We start from the raw sequence: 27355 nt of genomic DNA on the forward strand, positions 1-27355 counted from the left end.
GGTCCAACTGATGGTTTTGAAGGTGGGACTATTCATCTCACAGACTTTTGACCGAACAATAGTGTAAATATCCACACTATCACCTGTACAAAATACAGTATATACAGTTATATAATGTTACGTATGTAAGGCACCATATGTAGTTGTGTGCAAATATTTCCATTTTATTTAACTATTTGTAATTAGTTTTTGGTGTATTTGTCATCAGTTATAATTCCTCTTATGAAACATCAATGTCTGCATACTGAGTTTCTGTAGACTTGATAAAAAAGTGTAAAAGAGATGTGATCATGTGTAGGGAATAATGGTTAAACATATAAACATAGTGTTATAAAGTATTAAGTATTGATATTGAGTGTTAATTCACATGTACATATCATGTGCATAGTGTGTTATAATCTGTGGCAGCTATTAACAGCTATGGTCACTAGTTGCCTCTTGGATTGACACATAATCATGTTGTAAATTACAATGCTACAGTATATAAAATGTTTGCAATTATGCTTGAATCTTATGCGTCAGCGTCAACAATCCACTAATATGCATGATAGATATAACACTGATTTGTTATTGCATAATGAATACTGTTATATTCTGCTGCTGTGGTAGTAGTTACTATTTTATGTCACTTTTTAAATTTTTTTTTACAACAGATCATTTATCCCCGCAGCCATGAGACTGTTTAATTCTAGCACTACCTGAACTATCACTTTCTACTCACTTGTTTGTTTGTTTTTTGGTAAATATCTTATTGTTTTTTGTTAATATCTTTTTTTTCTATTCAGTTTTCAATTTAACGTAATGTATATTTTTCTGATTCTTTTTCCCTGTACTTGTTGCATCTTGAGCTATTGTAACAAATGAATTTCCCATTGTGGGATAAATAAAGGCACTCTTAAATCTTAAGTCACTGTAGATCTGTTACTTCAACTGAAGTGAAATATCTCAATATTGATAAGCCTATTACACACTGATTCCAGCTGCTAGAATACATTGGTACCCCTAAAAATCTGTATGTTATTTCTGCTTTATAAAACATCCTGAAGTATTCTCAGATGTTGGATTTAAAAGGTTTTATTGTGATAAGCACAACCGGAAGCTCCAGACAAAGGTGAACTTCCGGCTGCAGCGGACACCGGGGAGGAGGAGGCGGAGCCTAAACATCCAAGAAGAAGAAGGAGCCTCCGGAGGCGGTAGAAGCCGACTGATGTCTGCACCGTAAGAAAGACAAAACACGACTATCTGCAGGCACCTGCTGGTTTTGTGGTAAGTTTCAAACATTTGTCTTTTCATCCCGCTTTTCGTCAACGTTCTCCGGCTAGTCTTTATCTTTTAAACGACTCGTCTTTAGCCTGAAAGCCGAAGTGATGAAGTTTGCAGGCCATAGAGTGAACGTACAGTGTCAATGTACCAGGCAGCTCTGCAGTGTGACAGGATGACACAGTGAACAACTTCGTCTCTGCTCAAGAACATGTCCTCTAGCCAGAAATGTTCAACCTATACTTTACTGTTGTTTCACATGTTATTTAAATAGTCAACGAGCTTGGTATTTGTGGCTTGTCTCCTGTCCAAGCATCACTCTTTAGGCCCCTCATAGCATGCCATGAGGACATGAGGAGGGGTGACTTTGGAGATCAGTGATGAGTTTAGGAGACACAACCAACCAGGATGATAAAAAAAGAAATACTGCCAAGCAGCTCTGACAGTTTCTTACATAACCAAGACAAGTGTATTACATTCCTTAGTCATATGGGATGTTAAAGTGAATATTTTTAGTTATGGGCTGTTGGTCACATCCACAATTTTCTGACATTTCCAGGCCCCTGTTGAAAATAAGAACTTTTTCTTAACAATTTGCCTGGTGAAATAAATGAAATAAATAAAATAATAATAAAAAATACATTTCATGGTTCATGCAGTCATTCAGTTGAGTTTCAAACTGATCCAATGACAGATTATTTGTCAATGAAAATAAGTTGCAGCCCGACTATAAATGAGCGAGCAAATCACATCAACCAAGCTGTCGCCAGCAAGTGTTCTGATATTCAGCAGTGCTAGAGCATCATAGGTTATTTGAAATTAAAGGTGCTATTTGTAAGGGATGTTAATTTTTGAGTCTCATTCAGAAATGATGCTTTGGGATGGCGGCCAACCCGTCCTCCAACCCCAAAGCGTTTGTTTTCGACGAGTTGGCAAACCCAAAGCATCGATGTTTGACGAGTCTGGAATGTCGAAAATCTACTTTTCTTACAGGGTAGTGTATGCGTACTATTGCATATATTTAAAAAAATAAAAAGTAGGATAAAGCCTTTTGTGGCTCCACTGATGACATTCTGTGGCTATGTTGCATTGTAGGTAATTAGCCTACCCTTTAACTTTTACTTTAAGTAGATCAACAAATTTAATCATTCTTTTACCTCCCGTGGTCAACGTCCTCCAAGGATTTCAATATTTGCTGTGTTATCTTTAGCATCATAAAATGCATTACTGAATTTTCCCCTTTTTATGGGATCTGAATATCATTTGGTATTTGATGTATTATACACTCCTTTCTGATCACAGCCAGCTGTATCATCAGATGCCATGATAGATATGTTGATGACAATGATAATATGATACAGTAAAGTCCTGTCCTCAACAGAACGATGCTGACCTCATCCTACCAGTAACCAAAGCTCGCTGTCCCCAGACTCAGCCGAGACAGGACAGCAGGTCACGGATCAGACCTGTCATGGCTGCCAAACAGCAGAGAACTGCAGCTGTTACAGATGGCTTGGCGGAGTCCAAAAGGACAGACCTCAGGGCCAATGAGAAGAAGTGCTGTGAGTGGTTTGTGTTTCCTTCCTTGTGCCCTGAAGGTGAAATTTTGACTGATGCATTAACCTATAAAGAATAAATTACTGGGCTCTGTGCACTTTAGCTGTGGTATTATTTGCTATAACGCAGTAGCACTGTGCTCTAAATGGCTTTTGTAATCAGATTTTCTACTCTGCTGGCCACGTGTAAATAAAGGTGATATGGTTTCAGCAGGTGCTGATTGTTAAATGTCAACTTTGACGCACCTTCTGTCATCAACAGTATGTGTACAGTGCAATGGTGTATTTGTAAGGGCAGGAATTCAGCACCAACATTTAAACACTGTGATGAGAGAGGTCAACATTCAGCCAATAAAAATGTCACCAATCTCAGATAATTTTAACTTCACAGTCAGACAGAGGAAGGTGAGATGGATTCCAAAAGATTCTTTTCTAAAATATGTCTTGATTGCAAAACTCTCTGCTGTCCTGTTTAACCTGCAGACGACCTGTTCGTATAGTCTGGAGTCAAGTCTGATCTCGCCAGCTGTTTGCTTTTACATATTTGTGATCTCTGATCTGCGGATGGTCTTTCATGGACACTGAAAGAAGAGGGGGAAAAATGCTGTTGTAATATTTTCCATGCAGTGACCCAAATAAGGGTACAATGGATTAGTAAACTGGGTCACTAAGCAGCAAGACTTTGAGAAACATTCACCAGCAGTTGAGAGATCATGAAGGCATGATGTGAATGTTAAACTAAAAGCTAACCAGCAGGTAGACGGACCCTGCAGGGGTGACATTGGATTACCCTTCCCCTCCTTGTTTTGTGTGTACATGGTGTATTTTTTTGTTTTTACCATAAACGGCAAACCTTGGGGGCAAATTTAGAGTACAAGTAATGGGAATTGTTTAACATGTTACAGTTTGTGAAGAGGATGTAGGCAGTAAATTGTCCTTGTGTGCTTCCTAACTAAAACATTGTGTCTGTTTGTTTGTGCGTCTGCGTGGTTTGTTGTGTGTGCAAACTGCAGCTTGGGCCTCGTACATGACCAACTCTCCAACTGTGATAGTAATGATTGGGCTGCCTGCGAGGGGGAAAACCTACATGTCCAAGAAGCTGACACGCTACCTCAACTGGATTGGAGTGCCAACAAAGGGTAAGTACGACGCATTACATGTTTTGAGTTTTGTGCACACTGACCACAACAGGAAATAAAACAAGGACTACTGTTAAGATTGGAGCGAGGGAGTGCCTCCGTATGCTGATATTGTAAAATGAAAGTATTTTTGTATAAGCAGGGTGCTTCCTGTTTATGAAGACTGTAATGGTGCACAGAGATAATATGAACGAGTAAATCTTATACTTAAGGCAATGCTGCGTTTAATATAGTCCTATTTATGTCAGTGCCCCTGATTGAATGCCTCTGTTTGGAGTTTTACATTTGTGTTGTCATATAAATGGCAGGCAGAGGCAGGAGAACCGGTTTGGCAGACTCAGCAGAGATTTAGGTCACTGCCTCGGCAGAGCACATACCGTAATGCTTTTCACATCTTTCGCATGTATTTCTCTTGACTCTCTCTCCCCTTGCAGTGTTTAACCTTGGTGTTTATAGGAGAGAAGCAGTGAAGTCGTACAAGTCCTATGACTTCTTCAGACATGACAATAAAGAAGCAATGGAGATCAGAAAGTGAGTAAGAGAGTTTTTCTTTTTATTTGTCTTAGTAGATAAGCTCCTTTCCCACACTCGTCCCTTTCATATTCGCCAACCCTCCCGTTTTCCATCGTCCTCTCCTGGTTTCCTCACGTGGTAAGAATCCTCTATGGTAGTCTGCAAGGGACGGACAGAGAAATGGAGAAAAGAATGAATATTTTAGCAAATGTTATACATCGCGAAGAGAAGAACTCTCGTTTGTTACAGAAAGTTTCAAATGAAGAATCAGCGGTAAAATCGGCCTCATTGATTTTACTGTCAATCATAGAGGTTGTACCTTTCACTCCCCATCGAGAGGCTGACAGTCATAGGACTTTCTAAAGGACAGAGGCAGAAAATGAATGAATGACAGAAAAGTGCAGAGATTTATGCAAGTTTACCACAGAGGGTTAATTATTCTGTGCCGTTTTCTGAGGATAGGGTTAAAAAAGTAAAACATTAAATTATTTGCCATTATTTGGTTATTTTCCTTCTTTAAAAGTCACCAGAATGCAGAAAACATTCATGAAACAGTCTCGGAAATCAATTTCAACCCCACTATTGTTATGAAATCCTCCCTATTCCTGAGTTCTCAAGGTTGGCGAGTATGGCCTCTTTTGCACGTGTTGCGTGGTGTCTTTCTGTCGTGATTTCTCAGCACAGTGAAAACACCTGCTTGCTTTTCATTTGGCTAGCCATGCAAATGCCTCTTTTGACTGCACAGTGTTTGTTTAACAAATGGGGCTACAATGATAACAGAACAATATGTCTTAGAAAAGCATTTGATAATTAACCGCTTAGATTTTCGGATCTCATTTTGTTTTCCGTAGACAGTGTGCTCTGGTGGCACTGGAGGACGTCAAGGCCTATCTGGAGGAAGAGGGAGGCCAGATCGCTGTAAGCACACACAACACTGTATCTGCATTTGCTGTTATTACACTTTAATCTTAATTTGATTTGGTCTGATTATCCTTTTGTTGTCCGCCAGGTTTTTGATGCCACCAACACCACCAGAGAGAGGAGGGAACTCCTCCTTAATTTTGTTAAAGAGAATGAGTACAAAGTGAGAGATCCAGTGATGATTTAATCATTTTAGCTCTGATAATACATTCACATGAATTGTGAATTTCTATTGATTAATTTCCTGTTTTGTTAGGTGTTTTTTGTAGAATCAATATGTGACGATCCAGATGTCATCGCGACAAATATCCTGGTAAATGATGCATTTATGCCTCATCACAAGCAGACTTCAGTCCTTGAGTTGTGAGATGTCACCGTGAATCATCTTATGTCTCTTTCACAAAGGACGTGAAGGTGTCCAGCCCAGATTACCCTGAGAGGGACAGAGAAAGTGTCATGGAGGATTTTCTGAAGAGGATAGAGTGCTATAAAGTGACATACCAACCTTTAGATCCGGATGAACACGACAAGTAAGAGGCCATTTTGTTATGGTGCACCTAACTTCTGGGATGCTGTTTATAAACAAAACAGAATGTAATTTTTTGCTAATCATTTTTGACACACTCAAAAAAAACAGTAAAAAGATGTTTTTATTCTTATTCTGAATATAAGACCAGCACCACATTTGGAACAGGGGCAACAAAATACTGGGAAAATTGTGGTGTGATTGTTTTGATGATATGACCTCATTGGATGGAGAAGACTTCATAGAATCAAACGTTGCCCATTTGGAAATGATTGCTCTCTTCTGTTTGATTGTGGGTGCATTTTTCCTTTTTCCTTTTTGCTTTGACATTGTGTAAAGGAGAGCTATCATGCTTTTCCTCTTTTTTCTTTCCTTCAGTGTGTAATAGGTTCATGTGCACGTAAAAGAACTTGAAAGTCAAAGTCCACGCTGCTCCTTAAACACCTCGTCAGTAGTCCCGCCACAATTTGGATTGTGACATCACACTAAGTCAACATGTCACACGATTACATAATTAAAGCCTAGTGGCTAGTTTGGCACATTAGAATCGATTGAGCACAGCTGACCAATCAGAGCAGACTAGGTATTCAGGAGTGGGGTCCTTAAAGAGACAGGAGCTAAAATAGAGTGTTTCAAACAGAGGGGTCATACTGTTCAGCAGTGCAGACAGTATGAGAAAACTGATGCGTTTTTTGAGCACTAAAGCAAATAAACCTGATCTAGTAGTAACCTAAAATAAAATTATGAACCTGAAAATGGGCATGATATGTCTCCTTGATCACTTTTTAACGCTAACACAATCAAAGCAAAACTAAACTGTCAGATGTTCCGGTGTTGCCCTTGTAGTTTATGTGGTTGTTATGTTGTGTGTCAGAAGATGTTCTTACCAAAGCTGTCCAGCAGGTGGAGACAAGAGATAATTTGTAAATATAGATGTTTGATATCCTTTTAAGGTGTTTTTGATTTGTGTAGCTGATAGGCAGGAATTCCAGAAGTATTTCGTCAGAAATCTATGTTTAGTTCCAGGAAGACAACTGATTCAGAGGTTGTTGGGGTTTTTTTTAGCTCCCAGTTGATTTGTTTAATTCCAGTTAGCTGATAATGGTTTTAGTTAACCACATTGAATGTATAGTAATATAAATAAAGTAGTTACCTATCTAGGAATAGACCCAGATACTCAATTTTGGATAGTTTTTTGTAGAGATGAGGAACAGTTGTTCATGTTCTGGTTTTCCTCTAAAATTCTGATGTGTGTATTTGTGCTGGAAGAAAATATCAGGATGTTTAGTCTACACCAAAAGTACAACATATCCCGCCTTTTCCCTTGAGTCTTACAGATGGTTTCACTTTCTGTGTTTCTCTTTTTGCCCTGACCAACAGGAGCCTGTCATTCATCCAGGTCATCAACGTCGGCCGCCGTTTCCTGGTAAACAGGGTGCAGGACTACATCCAAAGTAAAATCGTGTACTACCTCATGAACATCCACGTACACTCCCACTCCATCTACCTCTGCCGACACGGAGAGAGCCATCACAACGAGGAAAGACGCATCGGGGGAGACTCTGAACTGTCAAATCGAGGGAAAGAGGTGCTTTCACATTGCACTCTTACATTTCTGAGCTTTAGAAAGATGGTCGCAAAGGTCTTTAAGGAATAGTTTGACATTTTGGGAAGCAAGCGTATATGATACAATTTTTTTATGTGTCTTTTCTTAATAGGAAGTTACAGCCAGCAGCTTTGCTTGCTTTAGCATAAAGAGAGGAAACAGGGTGAAAGAGCTAGTCTGACTCTTCTCATTTACATGTTAAGCAGAAAAGGTATAGTGTGTTTATTAGTTATTTGTTTCAGCCTGTTCAAAGACTTGGTGCTAAGCTAAACTAATCATGTGTTCTCTGTAGCTGTAGATAATCTAGAGACAAATGACTTCAGTTTATTCGATTTGTATCTTCTGTTGTCGGATCTAAAGTCTCTTTCATGTGGTCTTTGCCAGTTTGCAGCTGCACTGAAGGGTTTCGTGGAAGAGCATCATCTGTCAGACCTGAAAGTTTGGACCAGCCAGCTGAGACGCACCATTCAGACGGCGGAGGAGCTGGGAGTTCCCTACGAGCAGTGGAAGATACTCAATGAGATAGATGCTGTACGTCCTCTTGATACATCACAGAAGACACCAACAGTTGAGGGTGTGTCGTAAGTGTTGAGTGTTTTATTACTTTGTTTTTCAGGGAGTGTGTGAAGAGATGACATACGAGATGATTGAGGAGACCTACCCAGAGGAGTTTGCATTGAGGGACCAGGACAAGTACCATTACCGTTACCCTGGAGGGGAGGTAAAAGCCTGCTCTTTTCTCCAAAGGGATGTTTGACCTCTGATTAGTTCAGTAAACAAGACAATTCTCCTCAACGAAAACTGACTTGAACCAAACCAAACTCATTTGATTTTATGAGTACGTTTGCTCTTTCTCTCACTGTAGTCCTACCAGGACCTGGTTCAGCGGCTGGAGCCAGTTATCATGGAGCTGGAGAGGCAGGGCAACGTGCTCGTAATCTGTCATCAGGCCGTAATGCGCTGCTTGCTCGCCTATTTCCTGGACAAGAGTGCAGGTTAATTACACATACAGAAACACCAAACATGCTTAGACAGTGGCTTGCTTTATAAAGACATATTTAACAGCCGTGGCAGAGTTAGCCGGTAATGTTTTTACTCTTTGTGCGTAGTCAGGGCAGATGTGGCACCGGAGACACCTATAGTAGCAGGAACGACCACAGAAGCATTTTTTAGTAGTTTGCCAGGTGTTTATATGTCAGTCTGTGGGCAGTAATAACATCGCAACCGCGAAAACATGCAATCACAAAATGCTACTGGTGCGTAGTTAAGCTCCAAATTAAAGGCCGAGTTTGAAGATGGGTGTGGTCCAAGGGAGGGGGCTGGGAGAAGGAGCATGCCTTCCCACTTTATGCCCCTGGCCCACATTCATGGTCCTGAAGACATTTATTGAAACGGGAACTTCCACAGAAGCAATTGTGAGTATTTTGCCAAGTGTTTCTATGAACAATTGCTGTAGTAAGAGCAGTTGTTAACCTACTCTCCGAAATTTGTTCTTTCAGTTTCTGAATTTCATTTCCTCATCAGAAGTCATACAACCTAGATGTTTTGGGTTTTAGTCTTTTTCTCTATGCATCTCCTTTTAGACGTTAATACAGGGGACACCACAGTCTGGTACCAAAGCAAGATTCAGTGACGTAATGCCCTCTCCTTTTAGGTTTATTGGATGCAGTCAGGAAATTTTAATGGTGTGTAGTTGAGATCAAAATGAAGACGCTGTCCAGAGATGGGTGGGGTCCGACCCATTAGCGCTAAGTGCTTATGTAATAATGTAGTATTCACTACTGAGAAGTCATGGGTCAGAAATGTGGACATGTTGAGTGATGTCACGGCTGGTGTGATCTCATTGCAAGATTTACGCTTACGGCATCTAGCAGACGCTGTTGTCCAAAGCCACTTGCAGTAATTCATGCAGACATGCACACACTGATGGCAATGCTAAAAAGTGTTTATTGTATCACTTATATGATACTCACGGGATAGCTGTTCGTTAACAAAACATCTGACTGTAAATCAAGTAAATCAAGGCCTCATTGTTGCCATAAGTGCTGAAGCATCACATTGCAGCTAATCTAAACTTTTCTGAGGAGCCTGTTGAAGACAAACAGGAGGGATATTCAGTAACCTTAAGTCCAATATATCAAATTCAAACCTTAAAGAGACAGAAAATCTTCTTCATTCATGATATAAAGCTTTATTAACATAATATGCTCCACTCCAGTTAGCAGAAAAGTGCAGTTTGAGTGGGTGAGAATCAATTTAAAAACAGCTCCTCTGCAAATATCAATTTTTGTCTATTGATATATATAAAACAAATTTGGGGTTTCATTTGTGATGGTGTGAGTAGCAGGGGAATATATTATGCGAGTTGCTCCTGAATAAGAAGAGGTGTTTTTCGTTTTTAAAAAAAAAATTTGGTAACTAAATAAGAGCCTGTCGCAAAATAGTCAAACTAGTTGGTTGTAATTTTGTAGGCGTCATCCAGTCTGTAAATCCATAGATCCTTTATTCATGTAACAGGATTAGACAAAGGCTCAGGTGAGGAGCTTGTTAAGGGTCGTTGTGTGGCCCACCATGTGTTACTCCGCCCTAAGCTTCAGGTCATTGCAAAGACCTGCTCAAAATAGACCCTCTCAGAAATCAGACCTCTAATTGCAGTAGAGATGAACCTGTCTGTAGTTCCAATGAACTGGGTGAATGTTGTGTGACAGAGCAGAATCATGGCTCAATGTTTTGGCCGAATTTGATAGTAAGAAGACAATATTTAAAAAAAAAAGTTAATGCTGCCTCGTGTATGTGTTTTTGATGCCACCACCAGGGGGCGCCAATGTCAGGAATGTTCAAAATCAACACACAGTGGCTTTAATCATCAATTCTACATGATGATCATAATAAAATGTGACCTGCAATTGTCCAAACCGAAACAGACGACTATTAAGGACTACAAAGAATATTGGTTAAGGAACAAAAAAGAGGTATACCACGTAGTTTGAAGATGATTCATGTTGAAACAGAACAAAAGCCCTAATTATGCACAGAATATCCATAAATTAAAGTAATTATAGGTGTAAAAAACATTTTAGTTGACTAAAATAGAAATAAAAACTAGATAAAAACAAAAGAACAACAACAAACGTATTGAAGCAATATCGTTTACGTACAAATCCGACTAAAATAAAATACGCCGGACATGAAAATATTCCAGTATAATATCTGTGTGATAGATACAGTACGATGAAGCCTTTTGTATGTAGTTTCATGTTCCTCTTGAGTTTGAATCTCAAAGATAAAAGGAACACACAGTGCCAGCAGTGCTGTTTGTAGTTCACAGTGCTGTTTACAGTAAAACCTGTGGGATGCCTTTTAAAAGAGCACCACAGTTCAGCTGCAGTAAATCCTGCAGATGGTAATGACAGAAATTCGGTCGGGATCATAAACGCTAACATTTTTGTTTTTCTTCGAGGTGAACTCTCGTTGAAACACATTTGTGTTTTAGTCCCTGAAAAATGATAAAACAGAGGTGAATTCTTGCTTTTTCGACCTTACTGTACATCTGAAAAAACATGCAAATCAGTACATTAATGTGTGGAATGGAGCACGGGGTGAAAAAAAAACATTCCTGACTGATAAGTTGGTGGTTAGACTGGAGAATGCAGACATGAGCAGTGGGAAGGTTTCATCAGGCAACAGAGGAAGTGGTCACAGTTAACCCACCAGTGTGGGTGCAGCTCTGACTGGCGTTTTATACCAGTGCATTCCCATTTGGACATGTCTTAACACAGCAATGATGTATTGTACTTTTTTTAAAGCACAGCATGAGCTTTACAGCAGTGGTGGTTCTAGACCAGTTTTAATAGGGGGGCCAGGTTGGGACCAGCTTTTTTGTTGGGGGGCACATACAACCTGCGAAAAAAAGACAAATTCCTCATTCAGAAACGGGATAAACAGTGTTTACAATTTCAACATTTTTGATTGGGTAGTAAACTGCTGAGACACTTTGTTTCTGCCTTTCCCTTCAAAATCAAAATTCACTTCAAGAAATCTGTCATTGTATTATTGATGCAGACTCCCTGTTGGGGGTGCCACAGGGGGGTCCAGACTCAGAGTTACTGGGGCACTGGCCCCTGTTGCCCCCCCCCCCCCCCCCCCCCCAGAACCGCCCCTGCTTTACAGATGTCCAAAACATGAGAGAAAAACACGACTGATTATAAGCACCTCACACAAATCTCATGTTTTTTGTTTTTTTCTGGCACAGATGATCTGCCCTACCTGAAGTGTCCCCTGCACACCGTCCTCAAACTGACCCCTGTGGCTTATGGTAAGTGCCTTCACTGTTTGTAATTCAAGCAAACTAACACTTTCCTGTGTTGGGTCCTGATGTTTTTCTTCTCCTGTCTCCCTCTTTGAGGCTGTAAAGTGGACATGTTTGACTTGAAGGTGGAAGCTGTCAACACTCACAGGGACAGACCATTAGTAAGCTTCTGACCTTTTTTTTTTATTTCTATTTTGTGTCATAAACATGCTGTCAGTTTTCTCTGTCCAGATTGTCCAGTGCAGCCTGAAGGATCAGAGTCTGGACAGACTGTTCTGACCTGCACTATTTTTATACATTCAAACAAAAATTATACACTGCTGTTTCAGCTTTCAGGAGCCAGGTCTTCTCAGCAAAGTCCTGGCACCAGATGCATAAAGCTCAATGTAGGTCCACAACAAAAACACAAATCAGACACACAATACTAGTTTTAGTCCTCATCAGACTGCTCCATATCTGCTCCTTCACTGGACAATTTGCAATGCCATGTGCTGAAACCCAGACAGAGTGGGTGGCACCACATAACCACATTTGTTAAGGAACCTCTTGGTAAATGTGGTGATAAATATCCCGTCTGCTGAGACCAACATGACAATGGCCTTTATATATATATGACTGTTTGTCTCAGTACTTGTTTTCTTACTTGGCCTTCTCACGGTCACTTACATCTGACGCAGTGATGTCACACCCACAGAAGGAGAGGTTTTATAAGTAAAACATGGAATTACCACATGTTAATGAGTCCACCTTCGCTCTTCTTCTTCCCTACCAACCAGAATAATGTCAGAGCAGATGTCGTGCTGCCGACTTTCCTGCGTCGAAACAGCTTCACTCCGCTGTCCAGCAAAGACCAGATCAAACGACCTCGTCTTTACAGCATGGGCAACCTTCCACCGGCCCGCTTGTCCCATCCCCCTACTTTACCCAGCATGCAGTTCTCCGAGGCATCCGAGGGGGCAGAGCTGCAGAGCGAGGTCAGTGCTGTGAATATTTCTACATAAAACAGAGGTTCAGTGATCACAGTTAAAAGCAAACAAACAAATTAGTTTTGTAAACGAAATGCTGTTAATTCATATAAACGACGGTTACAGACAAAAGTCTGTACAAAGTCAAGAATAAAACTGAATACATCAATAAATGATACTGAAAAAAATGTCTTGATTTTTAGAAATCCAGATGCGAAAGACTAACAATGGCAGAAAACGAATGCTTGACTTAAAAATCAAATCAAATTGTGACCTGAGAAGTGGATTCAAATTGTAGATTTGGAGAATCGTGACCCTCCCACCCCCTCGCCAGCAATGAAGCTTCATGTTTTCCATATACGGTTCATATGTGTGTACAACAAACAAAAGTTCCCTTTACTCGCTTCTTAAATGTGAAGTTCTTTCCAGTGTTTCTTTCCTGTGTTGTGTTGCCCACACAGTGACCCTTATTAAACTCTGTACTCCAAAGACTGGAAAAAAAGGACACAAGCAGACTCTTTCAGTCTGCCTGGTGAGCTCATATTTTAATGTTAGCTGGGGTTCGCTTAGTGCCAGTTTAAACAAACCCCTCATTCCTTTTTTGATTTGGTGTTTTCTTTAATGCCGTCTCCTTTCACTCCCTTCCTCCTCTCTTCCTGCAGGACGCCGTGAACGGTTTCAGCGCAGCAGACGCAGAAGACGACTTTGTTCGGAGTTAAAAAGGTACTTTCAGCCTTTTTCCTCATATCTTTGACGTGGAGCATCTGTTCTCTCCGCCTCACACTTTTTTCTTCTTTTTTTTCATTTATCCCTGGATTTTCTCCTCGTGGATGTGTCACCAGTTTGGAATACCAGCAGTAAAAACTCCACCCAGCTTCAGTCACACGCGTACATTCCTAAACACTGTCCCACACAGAGTACCTGTAATCTTAGACGTGTCATCTCTTTGGTTTTTGTGTGCGCATTAGTGTCAGAGTTTACTTGCACACGTGACCTCGATGCCTTTGCACAATAGCCTTGAAATGTAGGCAGTGAGCCACCTCACACATTATCAGGTCTGCAGCAAAGAGACTCTGAAAAACCATGAGCGCTTCTCACACTCCTCATACTGTAGTCTCCAGTTAATGATGCTGTATTAGATATAGGTTAGAACATGTTGATTGTATACCTCATTGGAAGCTCATGCCTTCAGTTTTAGTGTAAGACTGTGCCTCGATTAAAGAAAGCCTGGTTTTTTCCCCACACTCTCTCTTAAAGTTACCTATTCAGACCTGTGCATCCATCCTCGGGTGCTCTGACAGGATGTAGTATTGATTTTATTTTGAAGGGTAGTTTGAAGCAGATTGAATTGTACCTTTGCTTGCACTTGGCAGACACCAGCTTTATAAAGTAATGGAATTTTTCTGTCTTGAACGATAAAAGATGTGCAGCAGCTACTGAGCTTTACCTTTTGTGAAATGTTTTCCCTTCTTCTTCTTCTCTTTATCGATGCCTTCCTGTATGTGTTGCCTTATACTAAAATAACAGTTTTTAATGTATGTAACTGCCTACTGTGATAATGTAAAGCTGATCTTATTTGACCTCAACCAAACCGATGCAAATATTCAAAACACAAAGTGTCGAATTGCTTTCGTGCATTTTAAGTTTCTTCATAAGGAGGTTTATGGAGGACTGAAACTGCCAAATTAAAAAAAATAAAAAATCACTGACCCTGTAGATAAATTGATATGCCAATAAATGCACCAAAAATAATGTAAATAAATAAGACGTTAAGTAATGTAATATTTCTGTTTGTTATTTATCTTTGTATTAATTCCCCAGTTTATTTACTTTGCAATTTCATTTTCCAATGTAATAATTCATTTTGAATAATTTCATTGAATTGTAATACTTTTTTATTTATATGTATTTGTTTACGACACACCTTTAGGGACGGTCCCCTCAGTAGCGTAATAAAGTAGAAATACATAAAGAAATGTAAAATTAAAAATAAGTTTAGGGAAATGAATGGGAGTAAAAGAGAAAAAATAGGCTTGTAAAAATAGATACATACATAAAAATACATTTCAAAATGAATTAATAAATAAATAGGAAAATTAAATGGAAGGTAAATAAATAGGAGACATAATACACCAGTAAATAAACACATAAGAAAATTAAAAGAGATGTATGCCAAATTTAATAAATAAACTAATCATAATATTTTTGGTGCTTTTAATGGCATATTAGTTTTTACATAGAGTCATTTATTTATTGTTGTTTTCCGCAGTTTCGTTGCCCAGCAGTCATGTGTTTCTGATACATTGAAATATAATTTGTGATAAGAGCAGCTTTGATTTTGTTAGCAATAAATCAATCATTGGGGAAAAAAGTGCCTTTATTCAAAGCACTGCAAGGCTGTGACAATAAGTAATCAAGAGTATTTATATTATTTTAGTTTATACATGGAGTGAAAATGTTTTAGTTTCACCTCAGTTGAAGGATTTGCTAAATCTTTGTGTCCTTGAAAAGAAAATCATACTGTTATTGCATACTCTGCCATACATGTGTCATTTAATAAAAATCATTTTGATGCAGTTTTTTTTTTACTTTGTTTTGTCTTTTCTTCCCCAGAGTGTTTATTATTATGATTACGATTATGATTATTATTGTTGTGATTATTATTATTATTATTATTATTATTATTATTATTATAGACCTCAGAAAAGTGTTAAGTTTGGTGACGTGTGTCTGTGTGTGTGTCTGTGTGTGTGTGTGTGTGTGTGTGTGTGAGCTCATTGGGAGTTTCCTTCCTGTTTTCTAACTTCATGTCCCTAAAGAGCCGAGCATCAAAGTAATGAAGAACAGTGAAGTCTTCTGTATATTCTAGACATCTTCCAACGCCAACGCCAGATGTGTGATTTGGGATGTTTGGAGCTAAAATGTTTCTGACTGGTCTGACGTACACACTTGATCTGACATTTCACGTGTGAGACAGAAATCTTTTTTTTTTTTTTGTAGCCATACAGACGATGAAACTCAGTTCATCGGTTCTGCTTTGATGATGGGATGTTGTCAGGTTTTGATAATCTGATCCAACAATGACGCGCTGTTTCGTTACAAACGTGATCACTGAGTCACTTTCTGACTTTCTGTATACAGCATCTACTTCTATAAATACACAGACACACGAAGCTCTGTGTGGCACAAATTTATGTTGGGAGATGTTATTCTTTCTCTAATCGTGGTCAGTTTAAATTGAAATATCATGCTTTAAATGAATCTGATTTACTTTTTATAAGCTGCAGAGTGAGTCATGGGGAAATGGAGGCGGAAGGCGGTAAAATAATCAGTTGCATTTCAGAGAATTTAATCTGCTGGTTGCTTTGACGCCTGAAATGATCCTTGAATGAGTCGATTCAGATAAAAGTGCTATGATGAACTTCTGCGCTGATTGCAGATATTAAACAAGAAATAGGCGGCTGATTTTTAAAAAGGGAGAAACGGACACTAATGAGTTAGTCATTCTTCGCTGTTCTCGAAATGATACAGCTGGACAAATAAATTGTTCATTTGTGTGATTACATCCTCGAGTTGGGAGCGGGAATGTGTTGCACGGGGAAGTCTGCGGGTGACATTTTGTCCCGATGCTCTCGGACAGGGCTGCGATGACATTTAATGAAAGGAGTCAAAACATCTCCACCACGCCTCCATGCAGACATGGTGGAGACACAGAGGCGGAGGGACTGTGAAGACGTAATCATCTTACCTGCTGACACACAAGGAGAGACTAAATTAACGAGAGGCATGGAAATAACATTAAATTACTTGTGTTCATACTACCCTTCAGTATAGATGACATTTGTACTTTTTACACTGGATGGCTGTATAGTTGGTGTTTACTTTTTAGTTTAAAGGAATAGTTCAAATAAAAATGAGTTCAGTCATTATCTTTTCAGCCCCATGCAGAGGGGAAAGTCAGGTGAAGTTTTGTTGTCCACAAAACATTTTTGGAGTTTCACAGCAAACCGGTGTTGGAGCGTTCTCAAGAAGATGTGGGGCTTGTTTTAAAAAACAACCAAAAGAAAGATGGCACGGCTCTGTTCAGCTCGTCCGGCCTGATCCAAGTCCCTGGAAGCCCAGAGATCCTGAAATGTATTTAAAAAGACGTTACCAACAACATTTGTGTGACAGCTGTGAGCCAGCATCTTGTTATTGGAAGGTCGCTGGTTCGATTCCCCTGGTCTGCATGTCGAAGTGTCTTGGGCAAGATACTGAACCCCAAACTGCTCCTGATGTGCACCATGCATGGCAGCCACCGCCATCGGTGTACTGTGTGCATGAAGCCTCTGCTAAATGTACATTTGCGTGTGATCAAGCTCATGGACCCACTTCAGACAGGTGCACGCTAACGCCTTTAGCTCAGCAGCTAAAGATAAGATTTGTAAGTAAGGGATACTCTCTGCCAAATTTTACAGTTGTATGACTATTTATGCCATAGTAGTACCTAAATATTTGCATTTACATAATTTTGCCAGGAAAATTACCCAAGAAGAGGGGTTTTGGCCCCCAGTAGCTTTCCAGCAGCTAGTTGACCGGGTTGTCCACCCAGGTTTTAATCCTTGAAGGTCCTAGATATCATTTCTGGTGTCAAACCTTTTACAACGCTCCGTGTCTGTTTTCCAAAAAACTGGGATTTTGCCCCCTGGGTAAAGGGAGTTTTTCTACTTCTGTTGTTTAGGAAAAGCTCCAGAAATGTTTTGTGGGCTGCAAAACTCCCGACTTTCCATTGGTACGACGGTGAGTAGATAATGACTGAATTCTTATTTTCGGGTGAACTTATCCTTTAACATCTGAAGACTTCATAAAACTCTGACCTTTAAGGCCCTCAAACATGAAGCAACACCTGATCTCAACACGCCAAAACTGCAGTATTTTAGGAGTACTAAGGGGAAAATAAAGAAAAGTCAGAAGTTATTAATCATCTCGGAATTGCTTGATTTGGTAAAATATACATTTATGTACCCAAGAAAAAGCAGCTACTACTTCAAAATACTGCTTACATGTGGTGAATCCATTTGTTTACACAACACCGTACTCATGCTACATATGCACATTTAGCTGCTATTATGGAAGCTGGTGCAGAAGTTGAAGTTTATTTTTACATTTGTGGTTTTGTCTTAAGTAAAGGGCCCGGCTGCTGCTTCCACACTGCTGCTGACGAGTACAATCGCTGTGGCAGTGACTCAAAATCATGTTGGCAAAGTGACTCTACAGGAAATCCAACCAGCCTGTTGTGTGGATTAAAAATAACCGAGGGGGGAAAAGTGGCTGAAAGAACCTCAAGATCCTCGTGCAGCTCCAGCAGACTGTAGACTGTATTAAGCTCAAACAGCTAAAGCCAACACACAGTAAGCCTGCAATAGAATCTAACCTTTATAAAGATCTACGTGTTTTTGTGATACTATCAGGTGTCTATATATAGTCCCCTGCCTGATCAAAGGGTGGATGAAATATGCCTCAAAAGTGATCAGTTGAATACACACCTGTCTAAATCTACTTCAACAAAAACTGAAGATCAAGGGTCCAGGGTGTTGGTTACGGAGGACAGAAACTGCCAAAATCAAAAGATAAAGAAAGAAATAAACAACTTAATAAATAGATTAAAATGCCATTAAATCCACCAAATACATCAAAAAGAAATGAATAATACTATAATATAGTAATAAAATGTGTGACATACTTTGTATATGTTTTGTGTTTATTTACGTTTGTATTAATTTCCAATTTATTTACGGTCCCATTTAATAGACCAGTTAATCTATTCATCATTTTTAAATGTATTTATTTATGTGTGTATTTATTTCTACTGCTTGTTATTTTCTCTTTGCATTTTTCCCCAGACTTATTTATTTATGTGTTTTCAATTAGAATTTCTCTATGAATTTCTGCTACGTTATGCTAATGAGGGAACACACAAAAGAGTAAATGGACTTCCAGCAGCACCGTCTGAGTAAGTTAGTCCGCCTTTGAGAAATTGGATTTCCTACGATTTTCGGCCGGACTAACATGATGACATTTTCTGACATTGTGTAAACACAGTGATCGCTCTGGGGACCTTATCTTCCTCTGAGAACACCTTGTTCATGCAGTTACAGAACAAATAAACATGTCAGTTTGTATAATTAACTCATTAAAGGTGTTATTTGTAAGAAAAGTTTATTTTTGAGTCTCATTCCCACAGTCGATTTGGTGCTTTTAGTTTGATTGCATATTAATTGCACCACTGGGTCGTTCATGGATTGGTTTTGGGTATTGTCAGTGTGGGTCCTCCATACCCGTGATAGCGGCTCATCATCTGTCCTGCTTGTTTTCACGTCTGTCCTGTGGGCTGCGCCACACCTCCGCTATAAATTGCTCCATGTGATCCGCCTGGTGCCACTTTGTAATCTGCCTCTGAGGATTTGTTTACGCACGGAGGACGCGCAGAGGAGCAACATGAAGCTCGTCGGGGGGAACATCCTGATTTTATCGTTCGCTGTACTCGCTTCAGGTAAACACAAGACAACAAAATCCACTTTTTTCTAGTGTGTGTTTGTGTGTTTTTAGTATTTTAACTGATGGTGTCTGATCTCCCAATAAAGCGGCTCGGGCGCCCAAGAAGTGCGGCGCACCGGTCGCGTACCCGCACACCAAGCTGGCCAGTAAATACAGCGACCGGCAGCACTTTAACTTCGGGGAGAAGGTTTATTATGACTGCGCAGACGACTTCACCTCCTCCTCCAGAGCCTTCCGAGCGGTGAAGTGTCTTCAAGGAGGCTGGAGCAAACTGAATCTGAAGTGCGAAAGTAAGTTCTCAGCATGTTGGCTCATCTAGATTTTAAATTGGAGGTAAAAGAGAGGGCTGAATGTTGTGTTTTTCTTCTTGCAGAGGACTGATTTTTAGTGAGATATTCGCAGTAAATGTGATTTAAAGCAGCGTGAGGCCCCCCAGTGGTCATGTGAGGACGCCTACATGTGATTTAAGATAAAATTAAAAGTGTGAATGCCCAAAATAATTAAGAATTTAAGGGGAAAAAAGGAAAGCTGTGGTTTTATTCACGCATCACTACATCAAATATTAGGTTGACTTTCCCCCTCGAGCTTGATTGATGTGATTGAAGTCGTTTAAAATGCAAATGGACCAAAGTTTCATCATCACTGTGTCTCCATCCTGATCAATGACACCTGAAAACTCCCCTTTATTCCTATTTAGAGTTGAGAGGCTCCTCATTCTAACACTAGTTTTTGGCCTCATCCTTTTCTCACTTCTGCTGCTAATCTTTTAGTCGCTGTCTTTTTACATTTTTACTCCTTAGACATGTTTATTTAGTAGATGTCGTGTATATTTCACTGATATTTAATATTATATTGTCTTTATTTTCATTTAAAAAAAGAAGTGTGTGACCCTGACCAAGAAACACGCTGGTTGTTTCTGTAATTTCTTTGGAACAATCTCTGGCACAAGGTCTTCCTTCAAGAAAGATAAAGTGTTATTGTATCTTATCTTAATACTTCTACGCACTCATAAGAGTCTTTTGTTACCGTTGTTGTTCCTTCTGTTCGGCCCCCAAACAGACTAAACTGTCTCATACTGACGTTATGTTCATAGTCCTCAACTAACTTTCTGGTGTTTTTGTTTGCTGGTGCTGATATTTTTTTTTAAAAGAAGATAAGGAAGTATGTGTCTTTATGACAAATGGCAGATTGTCCCATTAGTATTGAGAAGCTAGACGGTGGAAACGTACTGCTTTGTTTTATTTTTAACTGAAAAAAACAAGGAAATAAGTTTAGCTTTTCATCAATGACTCAAACTTTTACGCAGCAGCTTTCCAAAAAAGGAATTCGAAGTGCGTTACACATGATTGGGGACAAAAAAGAAAATGTATTTGGAGACTAATGTTCAGCACACAGCAATACAATCTGGGTACTTTTTTGATTATTAAAAAAAAAATAAAAACATTGATAAAATTGAATATTATAATACTAACAAGAGACAACGCACTCAACTCCCATTTATAGCTTCAGTATGGGGTGCTGATTCTTCTCTTGTAGAGAATAAATGAAAAGGAAAAACAAAGGACAGCGTTCCCATCAAACTCAACAGGTGTGCTAAATAAATGTTATCCAGAAAACTGCAGATATACCCCAATAGGGGGAGCTGTATGGTTTTGAAGTAGTAGTAGTAATAATAATAATAATCATAATCATAATCATCATAATAATCATAATAATAATCATAATAGAAAGTAATCAAGAACAACAATAATAAAAATGATAACAATAATTTAATAAAAATACAATAACTTAATAAATGAATACAATAATTTAATAACAAATATGATGATGATGATTTAATAATAATGTAAAATGACCATAAGATTATAGAACATTACTTAAAAAGCCAGATTAAATGGGTCAATATTTATTTTCTGTCTTTAAACCAGATCTTTGTCCAGCTCCTCTCAGATCCTCTCAGATCCGCTCCTGTTTCAACAGAATTTGGATTTTGGTGATTTCACATACTGTGTTGTGAAAGTGCCAGCCTGCTCTGTCACAGCAGCCTAATCCCTCACCTAACACCCAGTCTAGTTCAACTTGAGCGACTGCTGCAGGTATTTGAGAGCAGTTCTGTGCAGCTCCTATCTGCCGGCTCCAGTACAAACTAATGCGTCAGAATGACACAAATCTTCTGTTGTTGGACCTCAAGCAGAGAAAAACAGGCCCACCAGATGTTTGCTGTCACGTTGTCTTCCACCTGAGTCTTCCAGCAAGAAGTATATTAAATCAAATTACCGAGCCTCACAGTTAAGCCTCAAACATTTTTCCATTTTGAAATTCCCCCCCCCCCCCCCCCCCCCCCCCCAAATCTCACGCAGGTCGGCAGGTCGGCAGGTCGGCTTTGCAGCAGCTTACTGAATCTGAGCTGTTTGGCAACTTTGTAAAATAAAGAAGTCTCTGTCCCTTTTTTTTATTTTGTTTTTTTCCCCACCATGCAAATCTCATTTCACCCGTGATTTCATGATCTGATTGGCCTCTTTGCTCTCTACATATCTAATTCCTAACAGAGAGATCATGTGGCAATGCCGGGGAGCTGGCAAACGGAGAGTTCCACTATGAAGGGGACTCATTGATCGGGGAGAAGGTTTACGCCGTGTGCAACGAGGGGTAAGTGTGAAAGCCTGAGAGAAAATCCTGTATGTGAGCCTCTGAGTTTGTGTTTGACCACACGACATGTCTCCATGTTGACAGATACACGGTGAAGGGACTTAACTACATGGTCTGCAAGAGGGCTGGCTGGAGCGGAGAGGTCCCGATTTGTGAAGGTGAGCGTCGGAGCGTTCTTACTCAATATCTGAAACTCACTCGTGATGTTTGTGGTTGCTGCGCCTTGAGAGTGGGCGGCGTTGCATTAATATTGAGTAACTGCTGTCTGAATGTGACGCACGATGACGTTATTAGTCTTGATCCCTTTTAAATCTTCCGTCATACTCTGCTATGTTGTGAAAATAAAGATGTAGTCATTCATAGTTGAGACTGGGAAGGGCTTTATGTCAGGGAACACACATATTAACTATTAAAGGATGAGTTCACCCGAAAATGTAATAATTTATCTGCTCACCCCTGTGTTAGTGGGAAGTTTTGTAGTCCACAAAACGCATCTGGAGCTTCGCAGCAAACAAAAAAAACGTTGCGGTATCTCCTGAACACCTGAAGTAGACGGAGGAACATTAAAAATTGATAATAAAAGACCCAAAATGGCTCTGTACAGCTTGTCTAGTGTAATCCAAGACTCTGGAAGCCCAGAGATGCCAAACAGATTCGAAAAAGATGTTGTTTACATTCTTCACAGTAGTGAAGAATGTAAACAACATTTTTTTGTTTTTTTTTTCAAAAAAAATTTTTTTCAAAAAAAATTAGGATCTCAGGGCTTCAGAAGTGTCTCACCTGTAAAAGTAGTGGGAAAAATGAATGAGGGGAAATAAATCAAGTTGTAATATCTGTGGTGGAAATTCTTATCTAGAAGTGAACAAATAAAAGATCGATCACAAGAGGGTGTCTTTGTTTGCTCTTCACTTTTATTATACCGCTTCATTAAAAAGAAAAATTTGACCAGTTTCAGCTGACGGGCCGGCACCTCCAGGGCGTTCTGGGTGAGGCTGACCATGGGTGTCAGAGAAGGTCACAGTTTGTAGCACACTCCGAGAAAAGGGAGACTTCACAAAACGATATCCAGACGGCCTTGGATGACGTATCCGACAATCATCCGGGTGCTATTTTGTACAAACACTTTCCCATAAATCAGCAGCGCCACTGTTCAAAAGTCAGTCCAGTGGTTCACACTCAGTTCAGATCATAATTCACAGTGAGTGCCAAGAGGTGCAATAAAATTTGAGGTTAAGTTCAGTAAAACGGTGCAAGCTAACAAAAATATGTGTGGTTTTATTCAAATGATGAATTTTGCTCCTACAATTTCATGTACAACAACTTTCCCTACCATCAATAAGCAGTAATGTACACTTTTGTGGGAATATAGCCGTGCAGAAAAAGGCATTTATAGTCTAGAATGAGCCACCATGCTACCTACTAGACAGTGCCGGTGAACCCAGAGGCTGTTTAACAGAATTTTGATATCCTCAGAGGGTCGGCCCACCTGCTCCCCCCCTGCGGTGGCCAACTCTGTGAGCAGCCGTGGAGACGTCTCTGTGCACCAGGTGGGCGACAGCGTGACCTTCACCTGCAGTCAGGGCTTCCAGCTGCATGGAGCGCAGCAGATCACATGTGGTGCCGGTGGCCAGTGGCAGCCTGAACCTCCTCGGTGCCTGCCTTCACCTGAAACAACCCGCTCACCTGAAACAACCCGCTCACCTGAAACAACCCGCTCACCTGAAACAACCCGCTCACCTGCTAGAACTGTGTCAGCCGCTAGAACTGTGTTAACCGCTAAAGACAGTGAGCCAGCAGGTGGATGTGGCGTGCCAGTTGTCAGCAGCAGCTCCCACACCAGCCTGACAGACGCATACATCCTGAGGACATCTTTTGGGTCCGGTGAGCAAGTCCAGTACGTGTGCGTCGTCGGATACATCCAGGCAGGCGGCAGCAGGTATCGCACGTGTAGAGGAGGGCAGTGGACGCCGCTGCGGCTGAGATGTGAACGTAAGAACTTTTTTAATTTTAGCTTTATAAGCGTGTTTCTATAATGCTGAAGATCTTCAGTTTGATGATTCTTGATTTTCTTTTTCTGATGATCAGAGAACATCCATCCATCCATCCGTGGCTGAGAGATGTTGCTCTTTTTAAAGGATGATTCCAGCTGCTTTTTTTTTTTTTTTTTTTTTTTTTTTTTGCACGTGTCACTACTGTTAAACATTTTTACAGAGTGCGCTGTAGTGATTCAGCTTCTTTTTAAATTGTTGTTTTTAAATGTTTGCAACCTTCAAGGCAACCCGTTAATTTTTCAATTGAACCCAAGAACACTTATTTTATATCGGGGTGTGAAATGCCTCACAGGTGATCTACCACAATGAGCAGCATGTAGACTTTTTAAATTAATTGGCCCTTTGGGAATAATTTAAAAATAAATAGAGTAAGACATCAAACATTATAATGAATTACTAAACTTGCAAGTTCCACGTCAAAAGTCACTGGGTAAAAGTGCTTATACTACACTCTAAACTGTGACTTTAAGACTATTATATTTTAGGATTAATATTTAAAATGCATTAATAAAAAAAGCAGGATTTTACCGTCGCAGATGGTCGAGGTGGAGCTCATTTCTTTTACTTTTATAGGACGGCAGATCTTGAGGATTAATCCACTGATTGATTTCCTTTTATGAATCGATTATTTGGGCTCTGGGTTTTTGTGACAAATCTCACCATTTTCAGAATTCAAACCAAAGTAAAAACCTTTTGAAAATGCTTGTTTTGTCCAACCAACAACATACAAATCTCCTCAAAATCATTAAATTAGTTTAATAGTCAATTATCCCATCATATCAGCTGCACGTGTTTTTTGTTTTTTAAGATCTTCATATATTTTCAAAGTAACCAGTAAATAAATGTTGTCAAATGAATATTTCACGCTGAAATCTGGTAAAGTAGAAAGTGGAACAAAAGCATTAAAGTAAAGTACAAGTCTCTTTAAAGAACAGTACTTGATTAAATATATTTACTTACTTTCCACCACTGCATGTCTCGAGGAAATGTTCATACTGTGGCGAAAGACTCAATCCAGTGTAGCAAATCACTGGTGTCCCTGGAAGACGACGGGGAGGGTGTACTTTTTAAAAACACCAGTATGGCCCTTTTTTTTTGAGGCACAAGGATTATTAACAGTCCTGCTGAGAGGTTTATTATATCCAGTCTTTGATGCACTGCGCATCAGTGTAAAAATAGCTTTCACGAGGTCATAATGAGCTGTCAGACTCTTAAACCTTTCTCCTCCTGTTTCATCCTCACAAGGGAAGCCATGTGGCTCAGCAGGAGAGATCCTTAATGGCTGGTTTGAATACAGCGGAGTCGAGTTTGGAGACACAGCGAAGGCCGTCTGTGACGAGGGGTAAGGAAGCGCACACTCTGCTGTTTTTCCTGCATACTGCTTCTAAACTATGATTTTTTTTTTTTTATGAAAATGTGACTCGACAACATCCCTTTCATTAGGTATAATCTCGTGGGAAAGGCAACCAGAACCTGCATGAGTCAAGGCTGGGATGGCCGCATTCCTGTCTGTGAAGGTGAAGTGAATCTTCTAGTATCACATGTGAGGCGATCTTTAATGTTTTTTGTCCTCTCCAGCTGTGCCAACACGTCTGTATCTCTTCCAGCTGTGCAGTGTAATGAGCCTCCACAAGTGATGAATGCAGATTTGAGAGGCCCCCAGGAGCCGCCTTACTCGTACAGGACTGTTGTTCGCTATCAGTGTCGTGCAGGAACCCTCAGTGGATCGAGTGAGATTTGGTGTACCGAGGACGGGACATGGAGTTCTCCTCCTCCTACATGCAAAGGTCCTTGATCCTTCCTCATTAGTGACACGGCACTAAAATAAAATAAACAAAATTCCCTTTTTGACTAGCGAGATGTAAAACTGGTCTGTTTCCCTACAGAAATGACATGTCCACCTCCAAAAGTGCCCGGGGGCTCCTGGGCAGGAGCTCATAATGGGCCATATCAATTCAGGGACACCATATCCATTGAGTGTGAAAGGCCTTACTGGAGGAGCGGCCCGAGAACAGTTACCTGTGGGAGTGACGGCCGGTGGTCCCCGGGCCTCCCAAGATGTTATAGCCCAGGTAAGTAATTGATGGCTGTAAAACCCCTGTTGCAAAAAGATGGTGCGCTGTGTGAAGTGTAAATTAAAAGCTTTTGAAGATTTGAAGCCCCATTCATAGACCATATTCACATGGCGGCCATTTTCCTCTGATGTTTGAGAAGCTCAAATGTTGTACTGCCGTGTTCTCGGTCGCAAGTTTTAGAAATGTAGGAAATCTGACAAATTGTCAGTGTTTTACCGCCTACTGATTAGCAACTGAAAAGACAATGGATGGTGAAAGTATGGAGAGACGTCCGTGCCATATTTCGGGGGGGGGGGGGGGAGACATTTCAAACCATCAACATAACAGTTTAATTAAACAAGCAGGAACGTTAGCTGTTAGCTGTAGCATAGAAGCTAAATGGTTATGAAAATACGTTGTTTTGCCTTGAAATATGGCCGAATGTCCCTCCATAGTTTCACTAACTCTGCTTCCATCAGGGTCAAACCACTTAAATTTAATGTGTCCAAGCTGTGGGCTGATATTTTAGGGTTAATTTGATAGTTTAATGAGAGCTATCAAACTGTAACATTAGCCAGGAAGTGGTTGAATGCTAACGTTAGCTCTTGTCTAATGGAACCATATGAGTTTATGAAAAGGGCCATATTTCAAAGTAAAACCAACTTATTTGATTACATCACTGTTTTTAAGTTATGCATAAATTAATTCTAAAATATCAGCCCTAGTTCTTGAGACGTTTGTTAACCTTAAAGTGAAATAAGCGGATTTAATCAACAGTATTTAGGCTTGGAAGTGGTTGAATGTTAAGGGGTTTATCAAATATGTTTTTTATCTTGAAATTGTTTTGGTGTCCTTCCAGATTTTCACTGTCCATCAACTTTTCAGTTGTTGTACAATCAGAATTAGACGATTATGCAACTTCTAACACTGAACACGGCAGCATGACCCAGCATTTGCACTTCCCAGGAAAATGGCAGGCGTGTGAATATGTTTTATACCCAATCTGTATGTTAACTTTCTCAATATACAGTTTTCCACCATTAACCAACTATAATTTACCATTCTTTATTTCAGCACCTCGCAGGTACAAGCCAACCTGGTAGAACCAGTCGGTGGAGGACGGATGGTCTCTTAAGCTAGCTACACAATGTCTTCCTGCTCAAATAAATACTTTTCTTTTTTATTATTATTAAAAGCCCCTTTAATACTGCACTAATAGTGATATATTTTCTTATTTCAACAAAACATGTTTAAACTCATTATATAAAG

At 39.9% G+C, this 27355-nt stretch overlaps 2 protein-coding genes across 3 annotated transcripts; both read left to right on the forward strand.

Annotated features, from left to right (window-relative positions):
• The first annotated feature begins 1148 nt into the window (after positions 1 to 1148).
• On the forward strand, positions 1149 to 15374 carry LOC115585480 (6-phosphofructo-2-kinase/fructose-2,6-bisphosphatase 2-like). 2 transcript variants are annotated; one of them, XM_030423868.1, is made up of 18 exons: positions 1149 to 1266; positions 2642 to 2822; positions 3830 to 3955; positions 4390 to 4486; positions 5320 to 5386; positions 5478 to 5552; positions 5646 to 5702; positions 5795 to 5919; positions 7296 to 7503; positions 7906 to 8052; positions 8138 to 8242; positions 8387 to 8516; positions 11774 to 11836; positions 11927 to 11991; positions 12160 to 12216; positions 12607 to 12804; positions 13458 to 13518; positions 13638 to 15374. In XM_030423868.1, the coding sequence occupies exons 2-17, from the start codon at positions 2732 to 2734 to the stop codon at positions 13512 to 13514; spliced, it is 1668 nt and encodes a 555-aa protein (XP_030279728.1). In that variant the 5' UTR covers positions 1149 to 1266; positions 2642 to 2731; the 3' UTR covers positions 13515 to 13518; positions 13638 to 15374. The 2 variants fall into 2 exon arrangements, with proteins under 2 accessions (XP_030279728.1, XP_030279729.1); XM_030423869.1 differs by lacking the exon at positions 12160 to 12216.
• Positions 15375 to 19178: 3804 nt separating this feature from the next.
• Positions 19179 to 27298, forward strand: LOC115584680 (complement receptor type 1-like). The gene is made up of 10 exons (XM_030422271.1): positions 19179 to 19327; positions 19419 to 19622; positions 21882 to 21981; positions 22066 to 22139; positions 23455 to 23970; positions 25278 to 25374; positions 25476 to 25549; positions 25640 to 25819; positions 25919 to 26104; positions 27161 to 27298. The coding sequence occupies exons 1-10, from the start codon at positions 19273 to 19275 to the stop codon at positions 27187 to 27189; spliced, it is 1515 nt and encodes a 504-aa protein (XP_030278131.1). The 5' UTR covers positions 19179 to 19272; the 3' UTR covers positions 27190 to 27298.
• The last annotated feature ends 57 nt before the right edge of the window (positions 27299 to 27355 follow it).

This window comes from Sparus aurata, chromosome 7 (assembly GCF_900880675.1).
Source record: "Sparus aurata chromosome 7, fSpaAur1.1, whole genome shotgun sequence".
Classification (NCBI taxonomy): Eukaryota; Metazoa; Chordata; class Actinopteri; order Spariformes; family Sparidae; genus Sparus; species Sparus aurata.